This window comes from Mesoplodon bidens, assembly GCF_964165515.1.
Source record: "Mesoplodon bidens genome assembly, chromosome: 2".
NCBI lineage: Eukaryota > Metazoa > Chordata > Mammalia > Artiodactyla > Ziphiidae > Mesoplodon > Mesoplodon bidens.
In genome coordinates this window covers 71,368,383-71,392,089 of record NC_138177.1, presented here as the reverse complement: position 1 = coordinate 71,392,089, position 23,707 = coordinate 71,368,383, and the positions used below count along the sequence as shown (strand labels likewise).

The following is a 23,707-nucleotide window of genomic DNA, read 5'->3' as shown; positions in this document are numbered from 1 at the left end:
TACTCAGCAATAAAAAATATACATATACTATGGATTCACGAAGCAATGTGAATGAGTCTCAAAATCTTTCTGCTTGGTGAAAGAAGCCAGGCACAAAAGAGTATATACTCTATGGTTCTATTTATATAAAATCTTAGAGAATACACTGTAATCTATGGTGACAGAAAGCATATCAATGATTGCATAAGATAAAGGTGGAGGGAAAGAAGTATTACATACAGGATAAGGAAACTTTGGGGGGTGATGGAGATATTTAGGATCTTGATTGTGGTAGTGTCTTCATGGATGCATATATTTGTCAAAATTCATCAAATTGTATACTTTAAATCCATGCAGTTTACTCCGCATAAATTATTCAATTATTTGTAAAAAATAAAATAAATGTAAAGAAATAAATTATAGTAATATCTTGAATCTTAATGCCTCAATTGTTACCTTCCTGACTAGTTGGGAAAATAATTTCCTCATGAATCTTCTCTGAAATATTCCTTAGACCCTCCCTGACTGCTTACAGGTACTACTATTTGCCCTTAGTTTGAAGACCTGCATAAAGGGTTCTGGGAGGGAGGTCCTCCATACACTCGGAACTATTCTGTGGGCTGTACAGCCCCTCTGGTGTCCCCATTTCTTGCTGGTATTTCCTGATTCTGTCTGTCTTAGAGGTTGCTGTCCTTGGTGCTGCTTGCACCTCTTGCATGCACTCCTGGGGAGTGACTCTCACTGTCCATGGGAAGCTACCTCAATCCTGTCTTTCTCCCTTAGGGATTTCTTTCTCTCTTAAGTCAAGAGAGAAAACCTGCCTTTTGTCACCACTCTTTTAGATGGGTTTCCCACAGCTGGATCTAGTGTCACATTCCCCTTCTCCTGTATACCTTATTCGTTCTGGAGCTCAAGGTGGGGAGGCATTTGGAGCAAAATTTAAGCACAGACACAGACTACACCTGGATTCCTTGCTCCCGCTAAAGGCCAGGCATACATTATGGATTGCATATTGTACCTACTAGTACGGAAACTAGAATGGTAAGTCCCTCTTTCATAATAAAAATATGTATTTCCTCTTTAAGAAGGCAATCATTTTTTCCCTTGGCAAATGGTCTTGTTAGTTGAATTCATTAGCCAAGGCTAAAAGCCTCAAATCAGATTGCATTTTGATATATGTTATACTTCCTGATGGCTAAGCTTCTGACACCCAAGGGGAAAAACATAAAATTTGAAATACACAGTACTTTTATGCTGAGTTGTTTTCAAGGTTTGCAAAGCATCATTTCATTATTTACTTAACATTATCAACGATGGCTGGTATAAAATCAATGATGTCCATAAATTGTATCAGTTGAGGTACATCAGTCCTCAGTGAACTTCTAGCTTCTTTCCTTAAGGTCTATTGTTTTCAAAGCTGAAAATGTTCAGTGTAACACTAGGTGATAGAGGCTAACAATTTCAATTATTCCTTTTCTGCCTCAGAACTTATGAATAAAACTGCTTCTGACATTTTTTGCTGGCATACTTAAAAAAATGTTTTTTCTTCATTGGTAGACACCCAATATCTGTCAGTCAATTGAGGAATTGATTAGGAGTCACTGAGCAATGGAAGGGGATGTCTTCCTTTGAGCCTACTAATTGCCTTGCATCTCTACACCCACTGCCAGCTCAGGTCATGAGGGCTCCTGAGTGACACTAAGCTTTACCATCTGAGTCATGTAAATCATTGGCTCTACTGACCTTCCAAGATTGATGTTGATGCTTCTGTAGCCATCAAATAGTGGATGTTGAATAATTATACAGTAAAACTGAGCTGCAACTGGTAGGAGGAATGTTTGATCTTATGAGAGATGAAGTATCTTGAAGACTACAAATTCTGTGTGGGCTGGGGTGTGTATGTGTGTGTGTGTCATATACCTGCATCTATCTTTATCTATCTATTTATCTATCATCATCATCATCATCGTCATCAATCATTTATCATCTATGTATCTATGTATAAATTTGTGTTAGTCTGCTCTGGCTGCCATAACAAAATATCACAGACTAAGTGGCTTAAACATCAGATATCTATTTTCTCACAGTTCTAGAAGTCCAAGATCAAGGTGCTGGCAGAGTTGGTTTCTGGTGAGACCTCTCTTCCTGACTACTTCTGGCTTTGCAGATATCTGTCTTGCTGTGTCTTCACATGGCCCTTCCTCTGTGTGCATGAAGAAAGATAGAGAGGGCTCTGGTGTCTCCTCTTCTTCTTAGAAAGACACCAGTCCAATTCAATTAAGGGCCACCCTTATGACCTCATTTAACCATAATTATCTCCTTAAAGGTCCTATCTCCAAGTATAGTCACATTGAATTTTGAGAGAATACAATTCAGTCCATTATACTATCTAATCAGACAATTTGGAAGCTCTCTCCCATTAAATAGAATGTGTTATTAAAAAAATCTTAATACTGATGTATATTTCATGAAGAAATAGTATATATGTGGATAGAACAGAGCTTTTTGGTTGTTTCCAATTTGGTAGCTGGAACAAAGCATATACAACAGAACATCAGCAATGCCACTATCAACCACACAAAAATGGAAACAGATGTTTAGAACAAACTGTTTATGAAGAGATAGTACATTAAAAGATTTTGATCCCACTTAGATCAACTGGTCACGATCGCATCCTCATGATCCTGGCTAGACCGTTTCTCCTTTCTCATCAACAGGCCCGGGAGCTGAAGGCCTAACTGCCCTGCCTTCACATGTGTCTCTACTGTGAAAAGAATGCAGAATTTACTCAAATGCTGCTCACTATGTTCCTAGAGAACACACAGACTCAGGCACAGAGGAACTTGGCAGAACTTTCACCCAGCCTGATGTCCCCTATAGCCCAGCCTCTTGGGATGCTGAGCCCTGGAGGGAAAGAGGTAGCATGGCTGGAGATAACAGAGATAATGACACAGGCTGCTTCTCAGGGTCTCTGTGACCCACTATGGGTACAGAGCTAGTGGTCTACGGCTGACAATGCACATGGGACATTCTCATAGTTTTCTGCAGCATCTTCAGGGTCCCTGTCTTGATTGATGGCCAGCCCTGCAGAATCATCTAGATGTGCCTTCTTCAACTCTGAATAGATGACTGCAGGCTCCTGGTGGGAAAAAAAAAAAAAAAACCAAAACACAAATAGTAAGTACCTAAATGTAGGTGAGGAAAAGCAGAGAGGAAAGCAATCCAGGAAATATAACCCACCTTATCCTCCCAGTGTTTCTTTGGTGAATTTGCTGTTGGATGGGAAGAGGAAAGAAAAGTATTAAACTGTGGGTAATACACTGTAACTTACAACCTATTCACAGTGCATTCCAAGCCAATCTTTCCTCTGCTGACTCATTTCCTAGCTGTCTCCTCTGCTGAATTCTTCCAAGCCCTCACAGACCAAGAATCTCATCCTCACACTTGTAAACAATAAAGCCTTTCCTCTGCCCATAAAATGCCCAGAATGATTTTCTTGAAAATATCTTCCTTTTTCCACTGCTCATCACAATCCCAGCACAGCAATTCTGTTATTTCCACCTCCCTACCTCTATTTAGGGCCTCAATGGCTACATTGATCATCTGGGAGAAGGAAATAAATATGATTCACTTCACTTTGCACAGAGAAATTGGTGGAGGCAGCTCCAACAGGGACTTGGCATTCTAAGGCCAAACAGAAAATGCCCAGTAAGCCAAAGATATGCAGTGCTAACATTGAGAAAATTCAGTGTGTGTATTTCTCCTATCCTTCCAAGGGATTCTCTGGATCTCTTTCATTTAGTTATTCAGCCAATAAGCATTCAGTGAACAATGACCTTCTATTAAGCATTGGTAAGCCATAAAGAGGCAAAAATGACATAAACTCAGTCCATACAATTAAGAATCTTATCATTTTTAAGGAGAGAAATAGACATGGAAACAAATACAACAAGTATTATGAGCACTAAGATAAAAATACATATTAAACTATGCTGTTGCCACAAAGGGTAATCAGTTCCTCTCAGGTTAGGAGATAGGGAAGGTCGGTGGGAACTATTGAGTTTCACGATGGTAACTGAATTATTTCTTGAAATGTGAGCAAGGGTCACAGACAAACTAGAGGCAAGAACATTACAAGACAAATAAGAAGCACGAGCACCAAAGCACAAAACAACCCAGTTTGATCAAGCAAATGTTAAGAGTTCAACATGGCTAAAGTAAGGACATAAGGCAGAGCTTAGAGGAGGGACAAAATCACAGGGGGAGGCAAGGGTCATGCTTTAAAATGGAGAATCACTGAGGGTAGTTAACCTAGACAATGATGTGATCAATTGTGCATCTCAGAGGGATCATGCAGGAAACAGGTCGTTAGAAGGTTGGAAGGAGAATGAGATTAGAAATAAAGAGACCAGTTAAGAGAATTACAATTGTCTACACATTACATAATTAAAGGCTTAATTTAGCAATTATGTTCATTCATTCATTAAAAAAAAATTGAGGGGGCCTCTCATTTTCTAAGCATAACACTATATGCTACTGATATATTTGCAAAGAAATAAGGTGTCTGTCCTTAAAGAGTTTATGGGGTAATGGTGGCAGTGTAGACAGGTAAGAGGGAATGGATGTGATTATAAGATTGGTAATATAAGAGGAGCAGTTAATACCTCTCATGTTGGATTCATATTGAGATGATTCTTTGATCAAAAACCCCTTGCTGGATTTGATAAAACACTGACACCTTACCTCTACTTGTGTCTCACCTGAATTTTCTTTTGTATCTTGGATACTCCAGATCTGGGAATAAACCAGGTTGCTCTCACCAAGATCCACTGTAAAAGAATAGATCACAGTTGGCTGTAGTCAAGAACTCACACTATAAAATCTTCTTCCCAGTCACCAAGTTTATAACCACCTTCTAACCTTGACATAGTGCCAGAAATGACATTTTTATATTGAATATGACTGAGCCATGGACTGTTGCTCAATCTCTCTTCCCTCCCTGGGTCCTCCCTGGAGCCCTCTGTTCCTTAGGAAGTTCTCACCATTGCTGTGCACTGGCTGCAGTTCCATTGGGTCTGGTGGTTCAGAGTAAGTGGGCTCTTGGGGGTCTGTGTTGGAGGTTCTAGAAGGTTCCTGAAACTCCCTGGGACTGTAACTGTGAAGAAGGGGAGAGAGACAAAAAGGAGAAAAGTATTTGTGGATTATACAGAATCTCAGGAAAATCAATATCCAGGAAGAGCTCAGCATGGTTCATGTGAAAATATCATGGCTGCTACTCTAACAGTCTTCATGCGTCTTTTGAGAAAACGTCAGAAGTATGGCACAAGACAGAGCCAGTGCAGCATTACAGAGAAGGCCAGCTGAGGCAAGGTCAGAAGACAAAGGCTACATAGTTCAAGGTCCCTTTGATAGACTAAACACTTGTGTTTGCCTATTTTTTATTACTTTCAAAAGTTTAAATGTTTCAACATCGATACACAAAGGCTTCTGCATTCCACAGAAGTTGACCTTTGTCCTTTTTTAGGTTCTTTTCAGTTTTCTACCTCATATTACAATGACCTACCTTTCCTGCAAAATACTATGAAGGCTCTTAAGGAAAAGTTTTTTTTTCCAATTTCATTTCCTTCTGCAGTTAATACTGTGAGTTGAACATTGCCAGCATTCAATAATTGTTTCCTGAATGAGTGTATGAGTGGGGAAATGAGCGATAAGGGAGTGAATAAATGTAGCCTTATGAAAGATGATATCATTAAGACATCAGTGATCAATTATCTACTGGTGCACACTTAAGGAAGGAGATAAATTAACCATGGATAGTAAATAACATTAATTCTGTGTATAAGTAGGTATAAGTGAGTATTATTCACAACTATGATTGAAAGTGGCCTTCTTAATCACATTTTTTATTTCATAAGAATTTGAAATTTTAACAGGAAATGAGTAAAATATTTTTTAATGTACATAATTCCATGTTCTATCTTGTGAGCATAAATAAAATGAAAATGCTGACAGCACAAGAAGCAGAGACCTCACCTAGGTGTTCCAGTGGTGGAAAGTCCTCCTGAAAAATGAAAAAAGGAACATTGATGATAAGTGATCTCCGTGGACAATGTGCTCTCTGTTAGAACATCCTTTCCCAGAAATCAAATTCAGCCTAGATTTCAGCTATGACAAATCTTTGAGAACATCCGGCTCCACCCCTTATGTCATGTATAGATAAGGAAGGTGGGGTCTGGAGAGACATTTGCACAGAGTCACACTTATTCTCAATCACTCAATCAGTAATAGCAGCATGAACTCTAAGTAGTTGTGACCAAGTAGCAGAAGAGAGACAACTTAATATTTAGCTCTAGATCAAGTGCTTCCCGTACTCCCACTTCTCTATTCTCACTGCAGCCCTATAAGGTAGAGACAAGGAGACTGAGACCTAGAGGGGGGTTAAAATTAATACTTGTTACACGAGTATGACTCAATAGGACTACCAGAATAAACCCAGACCTTTCTTTATCTCTGACCTTACAAATCCATTTCAACAACATTGGATGCATATTGTCTTCTCCATACCCCTTCTTTCCTTTGCTTTCACCTGGCTAATACCAATTTATCTTTCCCCCTCCAGAGCTTTCCCTGATGCCAACAGGCTGGATTAAGTGACCTATATCCTTGCACATAGAACCCTGCAATATTAAAATTACTACATTGTATTTTAATTATCTATTTCTGTGTTTGCCTCTAACTCTCTCCTTCGTGAAAAGGTGTGTTACTTGAGGGCGCAAAACTTGTCTTAATTATTTTTCTATTTCTAATGCCTAGAAGGTTGAAAATATTTAGTAAAGATTTGTTAAACAGCTGAACAAATTAAACTATGTACTATGAGGACTAAAAGAAAAACAAGTTGACAATTTTTTAATAGGTGACTACATGTAAACCTAATTTGGAAGCCTACTCCATCAGCCTTGAAAATATGCCAGCTTTCCATTAACAGAAAAATATTGAAATCTTTCTGGCCTGCCCAGTACAGCCTCCTCCCAGTTTCCCATCTCTGCACTTTGCCTACTTATCTGTGGCTCTATATCTGTCTCACTGGTCTTAGAGAACACAAGTTATTTCCCAAAGTAAACATATTCAGCCTTACCTCTCATGGAAAATGACTGATTAATGTCTACAAACCCCACCTTTGTGAACCAGGTGTCCTGAGTTAAAATAGAGGTGTGTAAGCATGATCCTGGCCTGTATCTCTCTCCTCAGGGCCATTGTAACCATATCAATCAACAACTAATATCCTTACTTGTAAGCAGGTTAATTAAGTCCCAGGATGCATCTGAAAGTCAGATTATCTCCTCATCTGCATAAAGGAAAACAGACCCAGAAGGTGGCTATTTATAATATAAGTTAGTATTCACTAAAGATATATGGGCCAGGCACTGTGCTAAGCAGTTTACATAGATTGTCTCATAGCACCTAAAAGGTATATACTATTATTATGACCATTATACAGCTAAGGAGACTGGAGTTTGGAGAGTTACATTACTGGAATTTAATTCCAAGCAGTTATAGAGTCAATAAATATATCACTCCCTTAGGTAACTTGGAGAAAACACTCAGGCTTAAGGAGCAGAGTCCTTCACTTTTAGATGAATTTGAAAGGGCTGAGCTCTTCCCTGAGAAGGCTGGTCAATAATGAGAAGGAAGACTTTGCTATGAGGGAAGTACAGTAGACAATATTTTGAGATGTGAAAGGCAGAGACCCTCTGATTGACTCTGTCAGAATTCCTTAGTTGAGTTTGCTATTTAAAAAAACATTTCCCTTAGATCTAGAGGACAGAATCTCCTGGGTTTCTGCCCTCATGGATCACATAAAATAATGATTGGTAATCTTTCCTTCCCTTGTGTTATTTGGTGTTGTACTGACTGAGCAACCTGTTTTTTGAATATTATCAACTGCAATACTGAGGTTCTAATGTCTGCACTTCTAGTATGTTACTGATTAATAAATGACATCCAGATAGGCAATGAGATAGAAAAGTAATTTTTAAAGTAGGAGGTACAACCAGCCTTTTACAAGTTACCAAGATGTAATGGAGAGAATATGGACTCAAGGGCTAGAGGGAGACCCCAGTTAAGACCTAACTCTAACTCTTAGTAGATACACATGAATTTGGAAAGGTTGCTAACTTCCCCTCAAATCTTCATTTCTTCATCTTTAATATGGTTATAATGATATTGGTTGAATTGAAGTGAAATGTACATACTGAAAAACAGAGAATTAGACACTATAAAATTGCATGTAATAGACTCTAAATGAATGACAGATTTTATGATGAGTACTATCAGGGTTAGTGCTACATACATAATTGTATATGTAATATTATTTAAGAAACTATTAAGTAGCTTTAAATATCAGTCATAAAATGATGATGCCATATTTTGTACAAAGAAGAGGAAGGATGGATGCTCATTAATTGACCTGAAAGTGGAAGTCAGAAGACAATGCTTAACCACTATCATTAAGGAAAGTATGTAAAGTCTTCATTAAATTGAGACCCAATTATTTGTTTATTTGCTTGATTTTCAATATGAGCCCTGAAAAAGGAAAACAGAAGTATTTTGTCTGACGGAAAAGAGAGTTCATGTTACACCACAGAGAAAGACAGAGAGTAAAGGATTAGTAATTCCAGATATAAAGTCTTGAAACCTTATAAGCACCCAAAGCACTGAATAAAACAGTCCATGCACTCAAAGATTTCTGATCCACGAAAAAACATTCAGAGAGAAAAATAAAAGCAATCACATAAGAAAAAGACAAGGATGATGGCAGATTTCTTGTTAGAAATCATGCACACAGGAAGACAGTACAGCATCTTTAAAATATTGAAAGAAAACAAAATTTTCAACCCAGAATTCTATGCCAGTAAAAATATATTTCACAAATGAATGCAAAACAGAGACTTTTACAGACATACAGAAGCTGAAATAATTCACCACCAGCAGACCCATACTACAAGAAATGTTAAAAGAACTCTTTTAGGTGGAAAGAAAATGATACCAGATGAACATATGGATATACAAAAAGGAATGAAGAACATTGGAAGTGGTAATTTTATGAGTAAATGTATAATATTTTTAAATTATATGTAAGCTTCTTTAAAAGATAATTGTTTACAAAATTAATAACAATGTAACGGCAGGGGAGAAATGGAGTACACAATGGTAAGATTCTTATGCTATACATGAAGTGATATAATGTCATTTGTACGTAGACTGTGATAAGTTAGATATGTATACCATACACTCTAAAACAACCACTAAAATAACAAAGCAATGAGTTATATATATAATAAGCCAAAAAAGGAAATAAAATGGAATCATAAAAAATACTCAAGTGGTCCAAAAGAGGGTAGTAAAAAAAGGAAACGGAAAACAAAGAACAGATGAGACAAATAGAAAACAAATAGCAAAATAATAGATTTAGGGACTGAACCCTATCAATAATCACATTAATGTAAATGGTCTAAATTTTTAAAATTAAAGGGTAGAGACTGCCATATTAGATAAAAAATCCAAGTTAACTATATGCTATCTATAAAAATACATTTTAAATATAGAGGCACAAATAAATTAAAAGTAAAAGAGTAGAAAAAAGAAATATCATGCTAACATTATTTATATTAATATATTAATATCAAAGAATATTTCAGAGTAAATGATGTTACAGGAATAAAAAGGTCATAAGGATAATGTGGTCATTTCATCAAAAACACATAACAATGATAAATATGTGTGCACCTAATAATAAAGTTTCAAAATACATGAAGCACATGTGATAGAATTGAAAGAAGAAATGGAAACATCTACAAATATTGTTGAAGATTTCAATACCCTTCTCTCAATAACTGATAGATCAAGTAAAGAGAAAATCAGTAAGGATATAGAAGACTTCAGCAACACTATCAATCAAGTTCACAAACAAACCCATACTACAAGAAATGTTAAAAAAAAAAAGTCCTTCAAGCAGAGAGAGAATGATACCATATGGATGTATGTATATACAGAAAGGAATGAAGAATTCTGGAAGTGATAACTAAGTGGGTATTACCTAGACATCAAGACAGAAAAAGAAATGACAAGAAAATAAAACTACCAAATCAATATCCTTTATGAACATAGGTGCAAACATTCTTAAAAATTTTAGCAAATCAAATTCAAAAATTATAAGCAAGTTAGGTTGACCCCAGAAATGCAAAGCCAGTTCAACATTCAAAATCCAAAATCGTATCACTAGACTATAAAATAAAATCGTATGATCATCTCAATCAATGTAGAAAAAACATTTGTCATTTTTTCTGTAAAAACTGTCAGCAAATTACAATTAGTAGGGAGTTCTTCAGCCTAATAAACAGCAACTACAAGAAATCCACAGCTAATATGATCATATGCAGTGGTGAAAGTCCAAATACTTCCCCCCTTTAAGTTCAAGAACAAGACAAGTATGTCTATTCTCAACGCTTCTATTCAACATTGTACAGGAGGTTCTAGCCAGTCCATTAAGGCAAAAAAAGAAATAAAAGGAATCCAGATTGGAAAGGAAGGAGTAAAATTATTTTTATTCACAGATGGCTTGATCATCCATGCAGAAAAATCTGATGGAATCTACAAAACTAATACAAGAACTAATAAGTGTGTTTAGCAAGGTTGCAGGATATGAGATCAATGTACAAAAATCAACTGAATCTCTATATACTAGCAACAAACAATCAGAAATTGAAATTTTAATTTCATTCTCAGAATATCTATTAATTTTATCTACTAATAAATATCACTGTCTTTATATGCTTTTCAAATATATCTCAGAGTTTATGGTTTGTACTTATGGCTTTTGTCAATTTTTGTTGTTGTTACAAGTGGAGGACTTTGTTTTTCCTTCTTTTTGATTTCAGTAAGCTTTGGACTGGGGTTGGAACAGTAAATACTTAACTTTCTAATTTTTAAATGGAAGCAAAACTCTGTTCTCTGATTTAAATCTCAAATTAAACACATGGAGTAGTAACTTCATTAAGAAATTTGTTCTACCTTTTTGTCACTGCCACAGAGTGGCAGTGATTAGAACTGAGGGCTTAGTACTTGGAAAGGAATAATTAACCTTTATAGGATGTACTACACAAGTCCAAGTTATTACAGCAATGGCAAAAGTCACAACATCAAAGAGTATGATATAGCCACTCACCTGAATTCCTTTGGGTCCTGAAGTAACACACCAGAGCAGCAGTAGCAGCAAGGCCAAGGATGCTTAGCAGCCCTGCAGTGACCCCCTCGGTGATAAGTGTTATTTTGTTACTGGAAGGCCCTAAGTGAAGAGATCTATACTTGAGTTCAGGGCCAAATATTTTTTTATCAAGACAAAAAACATGTAGGTGGGGGCTAGCGATATATTAGGACAGGTTTTTGCCAGGTTCTGATTTCTCAATTTGAATCATTTACAGTATAATTTGTAATTTTCAAAATAATAGCACATGAGAGTTATTGCCAGAATCTAACATTAAAATTTATTCCTTTTCCCTCCCCCACCCCCATGAAATCAGTATCAGTCTCCAGAAGCCTCAAGCCTTGGTTTCATGTTAATAACTCTTTGACACTGGGAGAATTTCTACAGTCTATTGGAGAAATATTTTATTGAGTATAAATGTAACCTATAGCCCAGGTACCACCAACCCATCTGTGACGCTGAGTGTCGCCATCTCACTGCGCTGGACCCCCAGGCCGTTGTCAGCCCCACAAAAGTAGTTCCCAGAATGCTCTGCCATCAGAGTGAGGTTGAAGGATGCTCCTCCTCCAAAGGGGGCCCGAGATGCTCCCCAGGGTGACATTCTTGTGGTAAAACCAGTACAAGATCGGGGGAGAGCCTCTTTGGGCCTCACAGCGAAGCTCTAACACATCTCCCACCATAGCCTGGGCCCCAGCAGGGTGGAAGGTGAAGACAGGATGAGACACTGGAACTGAGGGAAGCAACATAGTTCATGAGCAGTTTTAATTAAGTATGTGTACAAGATAAGTTAATAAAGGAAATATTTAGTTTAGTTTAGTAGTAGGAACATAGACCTGGGATTCAGGAAAACCTGAGTTTAAATCCTGTCTCTGCCCTTTATTAGCCCTGTGATCTTGCTGTTTTAAAAACTTTTTACTAGCTCCAAGTCTCAGTTTATTCCTTCGTAAAATGGAGCTAATAATAATTATATCACAAGCTATGGTAATAAGAATCATGTATGTAAAATGCTCGATAAATGTTAGTTACTATTACTGATAGAAATAATAACTAAAAGCAAGGTTTGTTTCTCCATATCATTGATTGACTCCTGAGACTTAGCTTTAAACCTAGACTTCCACACCTATCTGAAGTAGGACCTCATTACCTTTTACGCAGTTATCTTGCTTTATTTTTCTGCATAGCATTAACACTAACATCTATCAATCTATGTATCTATGTATCTCTCTCTTATTTATCTATCATCTGTCACTGTTGTATATCTGATTCCTCTAATAGAATGTAAGTTTCATAAGCATGAGGACTTATCGGGAGCTTCCCTGGTGGCACAGTGGTTGGGAGTCCGCCTGCCGATGCGGGGGGACACGGGTTCGTGCCCCGGTCTGGGAGGGTCCCGCATGCCGCGGAGCGGCTGGGCCCATGAGCCATGGCCACTGAGCCTGCGCGTCCGGAGTCTGTGCTCCGCGGTGGGAGAGGCCACAGCAGTGAGAGGCCCGCGTGCCGCAAAAAAAAAAAAAAAAAAAGAATGAGGACTTATCTGTTTGTTCATTTTCGTATTTCCGGCTGCTGGAACTTTGCCTTGGCATGTAATAGTTCATCAATAATTCGTGAAATAGTTCATCAATAATTCGTGAATGAGTGGATGACCAAATTGATCCAGATTGGCCCCAAAATATCCAGATATAGTAATAACAACATGATTTCCATTTTACTTTGTGATTATAGAAATAGGACAGCCAGGAAAAACAGAAAATCATTATGTTTTTAATTAATATCTGGAATTATTAATCAATAATTAATTAATGTGAAATGTGAACTGTGAGATTGCTGATTCTGCTAAGTTGTGAGGGAACCTGGATGAGCCAATTTGTGTGCAGTGCTTTAAATATAAGCTGTGTGCTTCATTGGCAAGAGAAGTTTGCCAATGAAGCTTTGCTTTGCATCTAAGCTTTGCTTTGCATCTGAGATTGGCTAAAGGGGAGGGAGCATGGAGACAATCCATTGAATGGGAATAATTCACCCTTCTGTACATCCTTTGCAATATATAATGACCTGGGCCAAATGCTAAGGGTCTCAGGGGTAAAGCTTTATACATTCTTTGCACATCTCAGTGTGCCTTTCCACCCATGTCATCACCTCATATATTTTTATCCAATTTTTATTGCTGTAAAATGCACATAACTTAACTTTTTCCATCATAAACTTTTTAAGTGTATGGTTAAGTGGTATTAAATACTTTCATGACATTGTGAAACCAACACCACCATCCATCTCCATAACTTTTTACCTTGTAAAACTGAAACTCTATACCCGTTAAACAATAACTCCCTATACTCCATTTCCCCACCCCCTGACAAGCACCAGGCTACTTTCTGTTTCTATGATTTTGACTAACCTAAACATCTTATATAAGTGGGATCATACAGTATTTGTCTTTTTTTGACTGGTTTGTTTCACTTAATATAAAGACCTCAAGATTCATCCAGGTTGTAGCATGTAACAGAATTTTCTTTCTTTTTAAGTCTGAGTAATCTTTCATGTTATGTGCATACCACACTTTGCTTATCCATTTATCTGTTGATAATGGATATTGGGTTATCAACAGATAAATGGATTGGATGGTTTCCATGTTTTAGCTATTATGAATAATGTTGCTCTGTACACGCGTGTACAAATATCTTTTTGAGAATATATTTTCAGTGTTGGGGGATGTATACCCAGAAGTGGAATTTCTGTATCATATGGTAGCTTTATTTTTAATTTTCTGAGGAGCCTCCATAGTGTTCTCAATAATGATTTCATCATTTTACATTCCTACCAACATTACACAAGGATTCGAATTTCTCCACATCCTAGCCAACACGTTATTTTCTATTATTTTTATAGTACCCATCCTAATGAGTATGAGGTGGTATTTCATTGTAGTTTTGGTTTGCACTTCCCTAATAATGAGTGATGTTGAGCATTTTTTTCATGTATCTAATAGCCATTTATATATCTTCTTTGGAGAAATGTCTATACAAGTCCTTTACTCATTTTTTTAATGAGTGCCCCATGACGCCAGCCCCTGCCCTTCAATCCACAACGGCAGAGTCCACAAACCTTATGACACCAGAAAGGGTAGAGGTGCCAGCCTGACCCTGGCTCCCACCCTACCCCCTTGCTTTGCCTGCACTGGTGGAGCCTATGACTCAAGGGATCCCAGACATGAGAGAACAGCCCAGCATCCTGGGGCACCAGGTGATGATAACAGCAACACTTCAGGAGCAAAGTAGCAGTAACTCTGGAGGCACAGGAAGTGATAATAGAGCCACACTTATAGAGAGAGGGGAGATGGAAAGTGACTACTCTCAAACACAGCCAGAGGCAGCTTAGGTAAGAGAAACCAAAAACTTATGCCATACCACCACCTACTGGAAAACAAAAGAAAGGCCTGTGTTTTCTAACTGTCACTACATCAAGTGCACCAGCAGAGAAACCACCCATCAAGTACCATGAAGAATCACAGTAACACTGTACCACTAAAAGAAACTGGCAATTCTCCAGAAACCAAACTTACAGTCATGAAATATTGTGATCTAACTGAGAAAGAATTCAAAATAGTTGTCATGCAGAAACTCAACAAGCTACAAGAAAACTCAGGAAGCCAGATTAATGAGCTCAGAAATAAAATTAATGAACAAAAGAAATACTTTACCAGAGATATTAAAACTCTAAAAAAGAGCCAAACAGGGATTCTGGAATTGAAGAACTGAATAAATGTTGAAAGAATGCCTTGGAAAGAACTAGAAATAGATCAGACTATATGAAAGAGAGAATTAGCAATCTCAAGATAGAAATCATGATACAAGTATAAGAGGAGAGATAAATAAGATAATTTAAAAATGAGGGAATTCTCCAAGAGCTATCTGACTCTTTTAGGAAAGGCAACATTAGCATAAGGGGTGTCCCAGGAGAAAACAAGGAGAGGGGAACAGAGAGTATATTTAAATAAATAATAGCTGAGAACTTCCCAAACCTAGGAAAGAACCTGGATATACAAGTCCTTGAAGCTAAGAGAACACTTAATTACTTCAATGCAAAAAGACCTTTTACAAGACATATTATATTAAAATTGTCAAAAGTCAATCACAAAGAAAGAATTTTAAGGCAGCCTGGGGAAAAAAGGATGGTAACCTACAAAAGAATCCCCATGAGCCTATCATCAGGTTTCTCAGCAGAAACTCTACAGGACAAGAGGGTATGGAATGACATTCTCAAAATACTGAGAGATAAAAAGTGTCACCCAAGAATATTTTTTTCCAGCAAAGTTATTATTCAGATATGAAGGAGAAACAAAGACCTTCCCATATGAATGAAAGCTGAGGGAACACATCAACACAGGTTCTGCTTACAAGAAATGTTGAAAGAAGCTCTTCTACAAAAAACAAAAAGGCAAAAGTACACAAAACTTTGAGGAAAGTGATAAATAGACAGAATCAGAAAATTGCAACTCTTTATCAGAATAGGTTTTAAACACTTTATTATAGCATAAAGGTAAAAGGGGGGAAGTAGAAAAATAACTATAGCTACTTCAATTTGGTAAAAAACTCACAATACAAAAAGAGATAATTTGAGACAATAAAAACATAAAAGGGGAAGAGGAAACGGATGGAACCCATATAGGTAAATGAAGATAACATTCTATCAGCAGAAAACGGACTATTTTATCTAGGAGAGGTCTTATGCAAACCTCAGTGTAACCACAAAATATAAATCTAGAACAGAGACACAAAACATGAAAAAAGGGAAACTGGGAAAAATATCATAGAAAACCAAAAAACCAAAGGAGCAGGCAGAAACTTAAGGGGGGGCGGGTAAAATGGAGATATAGAGCAACCTGAAAATGAAAGGTAAAATGGCAATACTAAATTCTCCTTTATCAATAATAACCTTAAATGTAAATGGGTTGAATTCACCAATCAAAAGACAGAGAGTGGCTAGATGGAGTAAAAAATAAGACCCAACTCTATGCTGCCTCCAAGAAACTCACATTACCTTTAAAGACAAACATAGGCTCACAGTGAACGGATGGAAGATGATAGTCCATGCATATGGCAGCCAAAAAAAAAAAAAAAAGTGGGTATAGCCATGCTCATATCAGAAAAAATAGACCTCAAGCCAAAAAAGATAACAAAGGACAAAACTGGACATTAATTATGATAAAGGGGACAATTCATCAAGAAGACGTAACAGTGATAAATATATAGGCACCTAACATAGGAGCACCAAAATATACAAGGCAATTATTAACAGACCTAAAGGGAGAAATTGACAGCAACACAATAATAGTAGGGAACTGTAACACCCCACTATTAATGGATAGATCATACAGAAAGAAAATCAACAAGGAAACAACAGCCTTAAAAGATACATTAGACCAGATGGACTTGATAAATTTATACAGAACATTCCATTCAAATGCAGTAAAATACACATACTTCTTAAGTGCTCATGAAACTTTCTCAAGAATAGACCATATGTTGGAACACAAAACAAGTCTCAATGAATTTAAGAAGATTGAAATCATATTAACCATCTTGCCTGATCACAATGGTATGAAACTAGAGATCAACCACAAGAAGAAAGCTGGAAAATCACAAATATGTGGAGACTAAACAACAAGCTGCTAAACAACTATTGGATAAAACAAGAAATCAAAGGTGAATTGAAAGAATACCTGAAGACAAATGAAAATGAAAATATGACATACCAAAATTTAACTTTGCACATAAAGGAACTAGAAAAAGAAGAACAAATGAAGCCAAAAGTCAGTAGGAGGAAGGAAATGATAAAGATTCAAAGAGAAATGAAATATACACTAAAAAGAAAATAGAAAATCTTGATAAAAACTAAGACCTGGTTCTTTTAAAAGACAGACAAAATTGCCAAACCTTTAACTAGATTCACTAAGAAAAATGAGAGAAGTCTCTGATAAATAAAATCAGAAACGAAAGAGGAGCTATAACAATGAATGCCCAGAAATACAAAGGATTATACAAGAATACTGTGGACAGTTATATGCCAACAGATTGAGCAACCTAGAATAAATGGACAAATTCTTAGAATCACACAACCTTCCGAGACTGAATCATAAAAAAATAAAATCTGAATGACCAATCACTAGGAAAGAGACTGAAATAGAAATCAAAAACCTCCCAAGAATAAAAGCACAGGACCAGATGACTTCACAGGTGAATTCTACCAAACATTCAAAGGTGCTGTAAATCCTATCTTTCTTAAAATATTCAAAAAAACTGAAGAGAAGGGAATACTTCCTAACTTATTTTACAAGGCCAACATCACCCTGATACCAAAACCAAAGACAACACACAAAAAAGAAAATTACAGGCCAATATCTCAGATAACATAGATGCAAAAATCCTCAACAGAATATTAACAAACCAAATACAACAGTACTTTAAAAGGATCATACACCATGGTCACGTGGGATTTACTCCATGTATGCAAGAGTAGTTCAACATTTGTAAATCAATCAACATGATACATCACATCAATAAAATAAAAAATAAAAATCATATGATCATCTTGGTAAATGCAGAAAAACCATTAGGAATGGCCTAAGTTCCTGAATGTATAGTCAGAAGAAAGAATCCCAGGACTCTCAGGTAGAGGAAAAAAAAGTGGGGAGTCTGCTAGAATGTCACACCAGCAAATAGCCCAAAAGAGAAGACACAGTCTGTTCTGGGCTGTAATTGCTGCAGGCATCCCTACTCACCTGTGACATTGAGAGTCACTCTGTCACTGAGCTGGACCCCCAGGCCATTGTCAGCCTCACAGGAGTAGTTTCCAAAATGTTCTGCAGTCAGAGAGAGGTTGAAAGACACTCCTCCTCCAGAGGAAGCTGAGCTGCTCCCCAGGCTGACATCCTCATGATAAAATCGGTACAGGATCGGGGGAGAGCCTCTCTGGGCCTCACAGTGAAGCTCCATCATGTCCCCCACCACAGCCTGGGCCCCAGGAGCCCTGAGGGTGAGGACAGGGCGAGACACTGGAACTGAGAGAGACAGTAGACTGTCAGAGGACTCTGATGCTGTGACACACTCATAACCCCACTCAAGAAACTTAAATGTAGATATATCTCTTGAACCATGAAGAGTAATCCTGGATAATTTTGTTTTCATCACTACGGTCCTCTCCACAAGTAAAATATCTTCAACTTTTGTCATCTTTGCCATTCCTTGGTTAGCCTCTAAATCTTCACAACTCTGTTCCTTTGCCTTCTTCCAAAGAGCCTCATGGCTGATAGAAAACCTAAACCCTGGCTTGTGAACTGAGGCTGAATAGAAGGAATCGGGAACTTACTTCTCAGTGTGACTCTGATCAGTTCACTGAGGATGGGACCGTGAATGTTGTCAGCTGCACAGTAGTATCTCCCAGCATCACGCTCCTTCACAGTGAGTATCTGCAGCTCTGCCGACAAGGAACGCTGGGTCTTTGTTCCCAAACTTCTCACCGTGCCCTCTCTGTGCCAGGAGAATGTGACAGTCCCTGTACCCTTGGCTACTGAGCAGATAAGGAGCAGATTTTCTCCTTCAATCAGCTGTCCCTCGGGGGGCTGGATCTCTAGATTTACATCAGACACAGGGACTCCTGGGAGGACACAAGATGACACATGAGGGTTCACATGGCAGAAACTTCAGGGTCAAGCAGAAGGCTGGTTCTGTTACGAACAAGCCAATAGCAGCAGGTACAATAAGCAGGGATCCAAAGTGGGCAATAAGGAATTAATTGTGCATGTTATTATAAAGGCAGAAACACCCCTCTCACCACATACAACAGTTCCCATTCTTGGGGAATGTGGGGACTAGGCTCCTGATCTTCTTAAACCTAATGCTGACTGCAGTCACATTTTATTTACATTTATATCTAAGGAATCTTTGGTGCACCGATGGATCACAAAATAAGAGTGAACCCTGAGAATATTACTTCTATCCTGAAATTCAAACCACTTTCCTATCCTTCAAGGCTCTTCTCCAGTCTCACCTCCATCTTCCCACATTCTTTTCTGGTTATTCCAGTTCATGTTTATCTTCCACTTTTGTTTTGGAGCATGTTTAGGTCAATAAACGGAAGCAGCATAGGGACCTCTAAAGACTGCCTGTGGTCATCTGTGCTTCTAGTTATCTGTTGACTCTTGACAGAACATATCCTGTATGGCTCTGTAACCCCCCACAGGGTTGGGGACACAGTAACTGATCAATAACTGTTATTAACTGAGTTAGATGGAAGAGAATGTTCTAGGGACATTAGGCCAGTGTTGAACCTGAAGAGAGAAGGATACCAGGACAGCTGAAATTCTCCTCTCTGTTATGTTCAGTGTCCTAGGGAGCAGGAAATGTCATTGCTCTGCTCTCCTCTCCCCGGCTCTGACTCTGGAAGTGCAGCTCCACAGACACTCACTCTGCACATGTATCTGGGATCTCAAGCTTCTTTTCCTGACACGGTGAGTCACTGCCTCTGCCTGGCACCAGTAAGAGCTTGAGTCTTCACTCCACATGGTAGGTAAATAGAGCTCTGGGGAGCTGCTCCAGCCTGATCCCAAGGCCTGGTCTTCTCTGAAGAAGCAGAATTGAAGCTGAATGTATGACCGCTGTGGAGGGAGCCAAGTCTCACATTTCAGGGTCACTGGTCTCCCCTCTATGGGCTGGGAGGGTCTGGCTGTCAGCACAGGAGGGGGAAACAGCTCTAGAGAGAAGAACAAACACATTTCCCAAGGTAGTGAGGCTCAGGGCTCCTGGAAAGATGCACGTGTACTTTCAGCACCAGCTATCAGAACACAGAGACCCAAGTAGGTGGAACTACTTCCCATCTCCCTCCTATGACTGGAGGATTTTCATGAAATCCCCACTGATGAGCCCCTTCCTAAATCATCACACAGTTTCCCTGCCAAGTCCTATTACCCACAGGAGGGCAGCCATTACCTTGAACTTGAATTGTTAGAGGTTTTGAAATTTCTTTCCTTGTGTTTCCCCAAAAGGTTTTTCTAGAAGCAGTACAGTGATATTTGCCATTGTCCCTGGAGACTGAATTTAGTGTGAAGTTTGATGTATAGCTCTTACTAATTTTTTTTCCATTTTTGTAAAAAACTGTTTCACTTGTTGCTTCTCTCCCCTGGCATCTCAGAACAACATCATCTCCTTCAAAGACAGGGTGTGGAGCCTGGATGATCAGTCTTTCTGCAAAGAGTGGAGGAATGCAATCAATTTATTTACTGATGCTTGTTTCTTCAAACTCTCATTTCTGGCCATGAAGAAAGAGCTGCAATCCTATACATACCTGAAAATGTCCTCCATCAACATTTCCACATGATCCCAAAACCCAGTTCTCACTTGTCCTAAGATAATGAACTAATTTCCAGAAAATATCCTTAAGAAATCCCCATACATATTGTTAAAAGAGAAGTTTTATACCATACCTTTCTTCAGACCCAAGTCCCTTTTTCCTGGTGACTTCTGACTTACCAGTACTTTTCTGGATGGAGAGGATGGACAAGGCAGCATCCTGTTGCTGCCCTATCTCCTTATTTTCCCCACTGGGGTCAATACCTCAAATATCCTCATGCCTGTTTACAGCCTTGCCTAGGCTCCCTGCATTAGCCTAGCCCTTAGACATGCTGCCCAGTGGTTTAATTTCAGAGACTCCCTCCTTTCTTTCCTCACCAGATAAAAAATCCATATGTACGGGGTCACTGGGAGAAGATCTTCGAGTCTTGCATTTGTAATATCCAGTCTCGTGTATTTGGATCTCTTCATATTTATTATCCAACAAATGATCATTATGATACCAAGATATGTCTCCTTGGGCTGGAGAAAGGGAATCCCTGCATGTGAGAGTCACTCTGTTGTTTTTGAAGTTTGTGGACCATGGAGGATTGAGGAGAAGAAAAGCTTTTGGAGTTACTCCTGAATAGGAAATGGAAATATGAAGGCAGGTAAAGGTGAATGAGAGGTGGGTGGAGCATAAGGAAAGGCCCAGCTGCAACTAGGAGTTTTTCTGGGCTAATTCCTATTAGGACCAGGGTTGGAAATGGAGCAGACACAACTTGGGGAACTGCCTGGGACAGAATCTGTTCTTTGTCATTTTTTGCCTAGTAGCAGTGGGTGGGTAGGTGTCATGGGGGATAGGTCTCAGGTTCCTGGTATGGGCTCAGAAAAGGTCAGGAGATGTGATTCATAGCTGGGCAAACACTGTGAGGGCCTCTGAAGGTGGGTTGATTCTGAAATGCTCTTGTCCTATACAGTCCTGTCAAGGTAAAAGTCAGCCTGGGATGTATATACCTCAGAAGAAGTTTCTAGACTCTGAAAAGCCAGTACCTACTTGGCTATTAATATTTAATGAACAAGATTTGTTTCACTTACAATTCTTTTAAACTTTGCTTAATTTGAGAGTCTATGGGGAAGGCAATTTTTTTTTTCTACTCTCTGCCTAAGGTGAGCATAATCAGTAATTGATACAGGATACAAAAAATTTGAACAAAGGGGCATGGACTGCTTGCATAATCATATTTGTATATATAATTGCAACTAACCGATGGGACCAGAAATTGAAAGAGTGCAGTGACATGAGCTTCTTTTGGAGATGTATAAAGATTTGGCTCTAGCATTTTCCACTATGAATAGGAGATATTTCTATATTTCTTTGATAGTGGCACCAGCTTGGACATACAGAGGGGTCTTAGGGAATAGAGGAGATCAGATCCGAGTTTCTCTCAATATCAGCCTCCTGCCTCTGCCTTTCCTTCTGCAAATATTTCCTTCCCCTCTACACTGTGGCATTCGGTAATAGGGAAAGAACTGAAGACTGGAGAAGTCAGAGGAGGGTCTGCTCACCCACTAATGCAACAGGTGTGACCTCAGAGTAGCAATACCACTGATGTTGGCACATCACCACAGGCCTCATTTATGGGTACAGGCAGTGCTGGCTGGGAGGACCAATGCCCAGAGACCAGGAGGAACAGAGAAAAGGGAAAACTGACCTGATTGATCTCTTCCAGGAGCTGTGAGGGAGCCAAGATTTAAAGGTTAGCACAGAGCAATGTTTTTCAAACCTTTTCACTTAGACAATCTGAGAAATGTTCCAACAACCCAGCCACAACCACTTCTTTGGTTGTTCCTTCCCATTTCTTTGCCCCCATTCTATGATACCCATAGTCCCCAAACAAAGAAACAAAAAAGAATAGCCTATAACTTATTGTATAAACATGAATGACTTGTACCCACAATCCTGACTCTTCTCTTTGTTATTTAATACTTAGCACCTTCATAGTTCATCCCCCCCCTGTTTTCCCTAGCCTGAACTCAGCTATGTAGAGACAGAAAAGAGCTTGGAGAAATGGTTTCTCCTTCCCTCATTACTTGGGTACTGTTCCTCCTACTTTTTCAATCTCTGGTTAAATACTGGCTTAAAGTCTCAGGAAGGGGGGTCATATTTCTCAGCAGATCTTCCCTTACTCACCTGAATTTTGAAAATAATTGTTTATGTGAGGGATTTAGAAAGGGTTTGGTAGAAAGAGACATCCAAGCTTCCTATGAGATGAAAAAGTAATGGTTGAAGAATCAAGGGTAATATACTTGGTTTGCTCTGTTGGCTTTGGTTTTCCTGGGACCCAGCTCTGTTCATTCTTCATCTCTTGTGTAAAGAAAAAAAGTGTTGCCTGCCATTCCAGTTCTACAATGATCAAACTATTAGCCATTGTAGTTGCCCACAGACAGTGTACTCTAAGGAATTCAGGATGAAGAAAGACAGGAAACATTCTGTGCTTTGGATATATTGGCCCTTAGATAGTTAAGATGCATATCTAAGGGAAAGTTTCAAATGACCCCAGATTCTTGCATCTTCCCATACAGAGAAAAGCACTAAAATCGGTGAGATTTCTCTTTGTGATTAGCAGTAATCTTTTGATGCTTGACTACATGTTTTTCCAGCAAAAAGTTTGTATATATCCTGGCTCCTCGCTTACCTCTTCAGAGCAGTTCCTCAGAGCTATCTGAGAGGCTATCTTCTGGGCTATAGTCTTCAATAATTTCCCCAAATAAAACTTAACTCAGATTTCACATTGTGTAGTTTTCTTTTAGTCAATAGTTTTGGTGACCACAAAGGGACCCAGAGCAGACTTCACTCCTTTGCCCGAGGATCAGGAGCCTTGGTACCAGCAAGGGCCTCTTGTGCCCATTTGCCTCTTCCACGAGTTTAGACAAATTTGGGTAAGTCTCTCCTGGTTCTCAAATCTCCCAATTATTATTATTATTATTTTGATTTAAGGCCCATATTCATCATGTCCTTTATTATATCATCCATGCATATTAAGACTACAAATGACTTTCAGCTACTTAAACATATAATCATGATATAATATCCATGGCTTTATAGAGTCCCAGCATAATGTTTCATATATTCTTTTTTTTA

General features: G+C 38.5%; 1 protein-coding gene across 1 annotated transcript; it reads right to left on the bottom strand.

The window, feature by feature from the left end:
* Nucleotides 1-2,006: 2,006 nt before the first annotated feature.
* LOC308612072 (Fc receptor-like protein 3) lies at nt 2,007-22,201 on the bottom strand (the record flags this gene model as incomplete). Its single annotated transcript, XM_081224306.1, is given in 15 exon segments — nt 2,007-2,180; nt 3,002-3,118; nt 3,220-3,251; nt 4,740-4,808; nt 5,022-5,134; nt 6,013-6,040; nt 11,204-11,323; nt 11,693-11,816; nt 11,818-11,972; nt 18,018-18,296; nt 18,605-18,892; nt 19,703-19,987; nt 20,224-20,478; nt 20,962-21,204; nt 22,132-22,201. Coding segments are annotated over 15 exon segments (2,298 nt in total). The 3' UTR covers nt 2,007-2,060.
* Nucleotides 22,202-23,707: the final 1,506 nt, after the last annotated feature.